The sequence below is a fragment of the Typopeltis vanoorti genome, chromosome 5 (assembly GCF_054136105.1).
Source record: "Typopeltis vanoorti isolate ZY-2024b chromosome 5, IOZ_Tvanoo_1.0, whole genome shotgun sequence".
Classification (NCBI taxonomy): domain Eukaryota; kingdom Metazoa; phylum Arthropoda; class Arachnida; order Uropygi; family Thelyphonidae; genus Typopeltis; species Typopeltis vanoorti.
Genome location: NC_143553.1, coordinates 6,276,504 through 6,285,000, shown reverse-complemented (window position 1 = coordinate 6,285,000; position 8,497 = coordinate 6,276,504). Strand labels below are relative to the sequence as shown.

Sequence of the window (8,497 nt, the reverse complement as noted above, 5' to 3'; positions counted from 1 at the left end):
ACGCCGATTCTAGAGCTCGTTGCTCAGTCTTCCATTTCCATATAAAAGTTTGCTATTGGGGGGGAAAGTGGTGAGCCCATGGCTGTATCCTCTTTTTGAAGGTAAAAATTGTTTTGCCACACGAAATATCCAAAGCGGAGAACGTGGGCAAAAATGGCTGTGATGTCGTGTGGAATTATGTTTTGTAAGAGTAAGATAGTATCATTGATTGGGACATTGGTGAAAAGGGAAGTTATATCAAAGCTGACTTATTTTATTATTAATCAGTAAAATAATCTTTTCAACACATGTTTTGTGTCCCTAAATTCATAAATATGAATGTTGATTATCGTGTAACCATAAAAGAAAGAGATATCTACTAATAGTTATCTCACCGTAATGATTACAGTAATTAAATTTTCATTTCAGAATTTTGAATAAATGCAAATACAATTTAACATTACATTTGTATTTATTCAATGATTTAATATTATTTGTTTATTTATTTATTCAGTGATTTAATATTATTTGAGTAATAATCTCCATTAAAGAAAGATGTATTTCAAAAGAAACAGTCTTCTTGTGTAACTTAATAAAGACTCAGAATTACAGATAAATTTGAAATAGATGCAATCAAGTTAGCATATACACTCAAAGAACTTCATATGAGCAGTTTTTCCAATTCTTTCCTTAGAAAAGTCTAGAAACATCTTTCCACATTTTTCTGATGTTTGGCTATAAAACTTAGTTCTGATTTTCACAATGTCCTTCTAGAAGGTTGGAAATTTCCAATCTGTGCTTAAGCTCATATATGGAGGTATAAAAATTTTATAGGCTATATTGCATAATTGAGAAGGCCTCATCAGAAGGTCAAATTCTGGTTGATTGGAGTAGAGCTCTCACAGTTCTGTCCATAAAAACAAAATATAAGACTGAATGCGAGAATTACAGAGGAATTTCTCTGCTAAGTGTTCCAGTTAAGATTTATGCAAGGATACTTGAGAAGAGGATAAGAAAAAATGCAGATGAGAAACTTGGAAAAGAATAAGCTGGATTCAGACTAAATATATGTAGTCAGGATCACATTTTTATTTTATGAGAATCTGATCCAGAAGCACAACCTGTTTGGCTCCTTTTAAGCACTTTTTACTATTTCAATCCACCTCTATCTTGGTCTTCCTTTGGGTCTTTATGCTGCCATCCTGGCAAAGAACATTTGTTTAGCCAATCTTTCCTCTCCCATTCTGTTTCAAGTGTCTACATCACTTGAGGTTAGCTCTGCTAATACATTCTTGGATGCTAACAATGTTAAGTTCTTTCCTAATATCTTTGATTTTAATATGATACTGCCACTGATGCCATCTGATCAGTCCCCTAATCTTTCTCAGGACTCTCATATTTGTGGTTTCCAGTCTTTCATCAACAGTTTAATTTCTAACACAGCTCTCAGGTCCATAAATTAAAATTGGTTTAAATATTGTATTGTATACATCTAGTTTAGTGTTTTTTTAATTTCTCTCTTATTCCATATAACTTTATTCAGTTGACTTCCTACCATATCAACTTTGCTAATGCTGCTGTCTATTTCCAAATTTAATTTGCCATCTTCACTAAAAATTCTGCCTAAATAGCTGAATTATTTTACTTGTTCTATAAGTTCTCCATTCAGGATGCAGTTGATATTTTCAATGTTTCTGCCTATTTTCATTGTCTTTTTAATGCTGATTTTCATACCAAATTTATTACAGCAGTTATTGAATTTGGTCAGGGAATCCTGTAAACTTGCCTGGATTTATTTAGGAGTATAACATATCTGCATAAAGTAAAGAGCTGAGATCAACATCTTCAATCTTGATAGGTTTAATACTGATTTCCTTCATAATGTGATCCATATCGATGATGAATAACAGTGGAGATAATGTACACCTTTGTTGCGCACCTGATTTAACATCAAATCATCTTCCTGTACCTCATTCAATTCTAACTGCTGAATTACAGCTCCAATAGAGAGTATGATTTGCTTGATATAATGTCCCATTTACACCATATAACTAGAGCAATTTGAACAGCTTTCCTCTTGGAACCTTGTCATATGCCTTTTCCAGATCTACAAAACTGAAATACAGATCCTTGTTATGTTCCCATGATTTCTCAGCTATTTGTATGAAAGTGAAAATTTGATACTGACAACCTCTTATTTGCCTGATCTCAGCTTGCTCTTCTCCTCCACAATTTTTCTTAGCCATTTCTAAAGAATACTTGCATAAATCTTACCAGGAACAGTCAGTAAAGAAATTCCTCTGTAGATGGGTACTATGAGCTCTACTCCAGTCATCTGGAATTTGATCCTCTGACCAGGTTTTCTGAATTATGCAGTGTATCCACTGTAAAACTTTTATACCTCCATATTTGAACATTTCTGGTCTACTCCAGCTGCTTTTCCACATTTCAGGTTTGTGATAGCTTTTTTTACTTGAGTACAGATATATATTCCAGATGGCACTCCTGTTGTTTTCTACCACCATGCTATCACTGCTTGTTTCATTTAGCAATCTTTCAAAGTAATTACTCCGTATACACCAAGAATATCTTTATCTCCTAGTTTTATTCCCCTTTATTATTTCTAATTCCTTTTCAAGTACTCTTTCCTCCATTTCTGAGCTTTTTCAATAGCCTGCAGAATATTTTATCACCTTCTTGATATTTATTTTCAATGTTCTTTCCAAAATCTTCCCATGACTTTTTAGCCATGGGAAGACATTAAACTAGCAGATACAGACATGTCAGTAAGCTTTGACATTGTCTCTCTCTCTTCACTAATATCCCTCACAATGAAACAGTAGAATTGTTAATCCAGAAATTTCCACCATACATAGTGAAATTATTCAAATTTACAATCTCATCAGGTTACTTCACATGGAAAGATAAAATATATAAACAAGAGGAAGGAGCAACAGTGGGCTCACCTTTATCACCTATCTTAGCCAACTTTTTTCTTGAATACCTAGAAGATAAAATTTTCACTCTTGACCCAAAACCAACAATGTGGCTATGCTACGTCGATGACATCTTTGCAGTCTGGTTCTGTGTGACTGCAAAGTAACACAGAACCCAAACTCTACTTATTTCTACAAAAAATCAACACCCTTCATCCTCATAGCAAGTTTACACTAGAAAAGGAATCATCACCAAGTATCTCCTTTCTTGATGTACACATCCAGCGCAAACAAGATGGATCCATTTCCACTTCAGTCTACTGAAAATCAACTTTTTCAGGTCATTATATCCATAATACATCAGCTCACCATCCATCTCAAAAATATGGCATCATAAAATCTTTAGTATCCAGAGCACACAAAATTTGTTCTTCTGAAGAATCCCTACAACAAGAATTGGAAATTATCAAAGAAACAATCTTACTAAACAGATATAATCATACAACAATCCAAGAAATAATTAACTATTCTTCTACAAATCAACCAAGACAAGAAGAAGCCCACATGACTCCTATTCCATATATTAAAGGGATCTCTGAACATGTGGCAAAAATTATGAAAAAAATATCAACTTGTTGCTACCTACAAACCCATCAACCAAATTCACAACTTACTACCTTCTCCAAAAGACAAACTTTCACCAATGATTCTTGCTACCTGGTATATACCAAGTACCATGTTCATGTAACCTGCCTTACTCTGGACAGACAGGAAGATCTATAAATAAATATATCTCTGAAAATCTAGACCACATCCGCCTTATCAAACCTCACAAATCTGGCCTTGCACAAAATGGAATTAAAAATCCATCAGCACTTTCTTTATATAACCCTTCATGTTTTTTCTAAATCACTTAGGGCATTGATCCGAATATAAATTAAATTATACTTTAATTAATATTTCCGATATTTCGGCAATGTCACATTGCCATTTTCAAAAGGAACTTACAAAAAGGCAGTTGCACACAGGCACTAACAATACAGTAACTGAGAATGAAGATATGAAGCTATCGTTCTCCTAGAAGTCCTGATGGTGCCCTCTGGCGGGCTAAGTAGGCGTTCTTGGCCGTTGGGCTGAAGGTCTGCTGATGTATGCCTCCCAAATTTGGGGCAGTCGCATACAACCAAATTTGTTGAGGTTCGAAGAGTTTCTTAGGGCAGAGGCCGATTCCATAAATAATCTTTCGTATTTATATTTGCTCCGGTGTATTACTGTAGCTTTCTTCCACCGTATTCTGTGGCGAGTATCCAGAGCATGGTCTGCAAGACCAGAATGGCTATACTTGTAAAACCGGATGTAGTCCTTGTGTTCAGAAATTCTGTTATTCGCTGTCCTGCCTGTTTGGCCAAAGTACGACAGTTTACAACTGCAAGTGACCTGGTATACACCAGGTAGGTCTAGGGGAAGTGGTTGGTCTTTGGTAGAGCGGATAAGGGATGCCAATTTTCTGTAAGGCCTGTAACAGGAGGTGAGGTCATGTTTTTTTAGAATTTTGGTAATTTTTTCTGAGGTGCCTCGGATGTAGGGGATGGTGATGGATTTAGAGTAATCTTTTTTGTGGATGGGGGAGGAGGGGGGGCTGTGGTTTGTAGGTTTGAATATTTTTTGGATTTTTTTTGGGGGGTAGCCATTGGCTGAGAAAGTGTTGAGGATGTGATTTAGTTCCATGGGCTCACCACTCTCCCCACCCTTGGCCAATTTCTTTATGGAGACCTTTGAGGAAAAAGCCTTAGCCTCTGCCCCACAAAAACCAACCATATGGCTTCGCTACGTTGATGATGTGTTCGCTATTTGGCCACATGGCTCTGAAACACTCCTTTCCTTCCTTACACACTTAAACAACCAACACGCCAGAATCAAGTTCACCCTGGAAAAAGAGGAAAACAACTGCCTCCCTTTCCTAGACACACTAGTCACCAGCCAGCCTGATGGAACTTTGGTTTTCTCAGTTTACAGAAAACCCACCCATACAGGCAGATACATCCACCAACAATCCCCCCCCCCCACAACAATATGGAGTGGTAAAAACACTATACAACAGGGCTAAACTAATCTGTTCTAACGACATAGCCCTTAACACTGAACTAAATCACATCCTCAACACTTTCTCAGCCAATGGCTACCCCCCCAAAAAAATCCAAAATATATTAAAACCTACAAACCACAGCCCCCCTCCTCCCCCTCCGCAAAAAAGATTACACTAAATCCATCACCATCCCCTACATCCGAGGCACCTCAGAAAAAATTACCAAAATTCTAAAAAAACATGACCTCACCTCCTGTTACAGGCCTTACAGAAAATTGGCATCCCTTATCCGCTCTACCAAAGACCAACCACTTCCCCTAGACCTACCTGGTGTATACCAGGTCACTTGCAGTTGTAAACTGTCGTACTTTGGCCAAACAGGCAGGACAGCGAATAACAGAATTTCTGAACACAAGGACTACATCCGGTTTTACAAGTATAGCCATTCTGGTCTTGCAGACCATGCTCTGGATACTCGCCACAGAATACGGTGGAAGAAAGCTACAGTAATACACCGGAGCAAATATAAATACGAAAGATTATTTATGGAATCGGCCTCTGCCCTAAGAAACTCTTCGAACCTCAACAAATTTGGTTGTATGCGACTGCCCCAAATTTGGGAGGCATACATCAGCAGACCTTCAGCCCAACGGCCAAGAACGCCTACTTAGCCCGCCAGAGGGCACCATCAGGACTTCTAGGAGAACGATAGCTTCATATCTTCATTCTCAGTTACTGTATTGTTAGTGCCTGTGTGCAACTGCCTTTTTGTAAGTTCCTTTTGAAAATGGCAATGTGACATTGCCGAAATATCGGAAATATTAATTAAAGTATAATTTAATTTATATTCGGATCTACGTTGTTTCAATTCCCTAAGTGATTTAGAAATGCATAACCAACGTATAAGCTTGTCTACGAGAACCCTTCATGTTTATATGTGGATCTATGTAGTAACTGCTGAAGCCTTACTTCATAGACCTAAACTTAATTGAAATGAATGTTCACTATTCTAAAAGTTTGGGAAATTGTTATCCTCAATTGTATTCAATAATTTATCTGCTACATTTTAATTTCATCCCAGTAGTTCTTAATCCATGAACATGTGACTGTATAGAGAGAGATCCCAATTTAAGCATGTGCACTACTATTTTTTTTAAATTCAATTCCTATTGTTATTCGTTAGTTGGACTGATGATGTCTTATGATACATAAGATGAAATATTTACATAATAAAAAAAAGAAAAGTTATACTGTGGCATACATGTTATTCTATAGTTACGGTTATCCCACAGGATTCACTATATATATATATTATAATAAATTAGTTTAATCCTTTATCCAAGTGTAAGCAAACAAAGTTTGTGCCTGAAGTATCTTCAGGACTGAACCAACTCATGGTAAAGGTGGACCAAGCTCTCACCACTCTTTGTCTTACTATCTCCCATAATATGTATAATGCATACATATATAATGCATAGCATTATACATGTATGCAAGGAGATGCGTACATGTATAATGCTATGCATTAAGGGACGGGCCACTACCCAGATCAGTTTCAACCTTTATTGAGGTCTTATCAGTGGCAGCCAGACCCAGAGGTGGTGATACCAAGGTGGAAGCAATGGAGAAGTCATCTTTACCTATACGAGTTGCCAAAAGTTGTCTCCCTTATTATTAATTACTCTAGATTTAGAGAAAGATATTGGAAGTTTTTTCCCCACTTGGTTAGGCTATAATAAATTAGTTTAATCCTTTATCCAAGTGTAAGCAAACAAAGTTTGCACCTGAAATATCTTCAGGACTGAGGCAACTCATGGTAAAGGTGGACCAAGCTCTCATCACTCCTTGTCTTAGTATCTCTCTTCTCCATTGCTTCCACCTTGGTATCACCACTCTGGGTCTGGCTCCCACTGACGAGACCTCAATAAAGGTTGAAACCAGTCTGGGTAGTGGCCCTTCCCTTAATGCATAGCATTATACATGTCTGCAAGGAGATGTGCTTTGCATTATGGGAGATACTAAGACAAGGAGTGATGAGAGCTTAGTCCACCTTTACCACGAGTTGCCTCAGTCCTGAAGATACTTCAGGCGCAAACTTTGTTTGCTTACACTTGGATAAAGCATTAAACTAATTTATTATAGGTCTAACCAAGTGGGAAAAAACTTCCAATATATATATATATTAAAAAAAAATCTGATTCTGATAACTAGATTTCACTAATGCTAATGATCTTAGGTAATGTTTGCATGCCATATTCTTAACAGAGATCCCTTCTGATGCTAGGAATAAATCTTAACACTCTTTGATCTCGAGTTTCTTCTTTCACATGTTGCTTAAGAAAGTTGTCTTGCAACTACTCAATAAATTCTGCTTCATTCTTATCATGAATTTGGATAAAGGCAATGTATGGATAAAGTCACCCATAATGATCACTTGTTTAGGTAGTATAATTTGGGATCCTTGCTTTAAAGACTAAACATAGTACTTTCAAGTTTTTCCAGGTTTCCAGTAAGTAGAGTGGTGCTGTCTCACTAGATGATAGATTATTTGCTGGTTCAACCAGGCTAGTTTACATTAAAAATATATACTGAAGATATAATTATAAAAAACATAAGAAATTGATGTGTAATTGCCATTGAGAAATAGATATAAAGAAATTGATCTGTATGAAAAGACCATGAGGAAGATATGAATAATGAAAGTGAAATATTTTCAAAAGCAGTATAAGGAAAAATTTTTTAACATCAAATAATGATAAATTGACTAATAAACAAAAATCAAGTTTTAATCTTAAATCTAACAAGTAATTTATATTATTGTGTCAACTTATATTCAAAAAACACAGATTTCAGTTGTAGTGGTTTTAATGAAAACATAATTACATTGTGTGCATTGAATGAACTATCAAACAGTCGAAATAACTTTACACCGAAATAAATTTAATTCCTTATTTAGAATTATTTGCATTTGCCAACAGTTTGCAGTGTATAGTTTAAAAAAAAAATTTTTTTTCAAAAAATATAAATTTTCCCTTTTTTATTTGTTTTTATACTAGTTGGTAGTATAATAAAGATATAACAAAATAATGTGGCAATAAAGATTTCATTTTTGTTTTCAAAAGTTTATATTTTCCCTCTTTCCTTATTAAATAGAGGGAAACTGGAGACAATACCATTTTAGTACGAGCACTGGATAGATTTCACCGACGTTTGCAAGCAATGAATAAACTTCTTCCTGATATTGACTTCTCAAGGTTAGGAATAAAAAAAGTTGATTTTTACAATGTTTTTAATGACATAATTATGTCTTTTTACTGAAACTCTTACTGTAGGAATAATATGTCAGTTTGGTTTAAAAAACCTGAAAATTTGTGACTTAGTAAATTATACGAATTATCATCAACATGGATTCTGCTGCTGTCATTCTCCTTAATTTTTTATGTTATCTACCTTTGGCCTGTGCCAAGGGAACATTCAGAATAAATCATAAATCATA

General features: G+C 35.6%; 1 protein-coding gene across 1 annotated transcript in view; it reads left to right on the top strand.

The window, feature by feature from the left end:
- The window catches only part of Vps51 (vacuolar protein sorting 51), a 421,027-nt gene that overhangs the window by 244,824 nt on the left and 167,706 nt on the right, over window positions 1-8,497 (top strand). Inside the window, exon 11 of the mRNA XM_090392235.1 lies at window positions 8,155-8,255. Within this exon, the coding sequence (XP_090248361.1) occupies window positions 8,155-8,255 (101 nt within the window). The remainder of the gene's footprint in view (window positions 1-8,154; window positions 8,256-8,497) is intronic.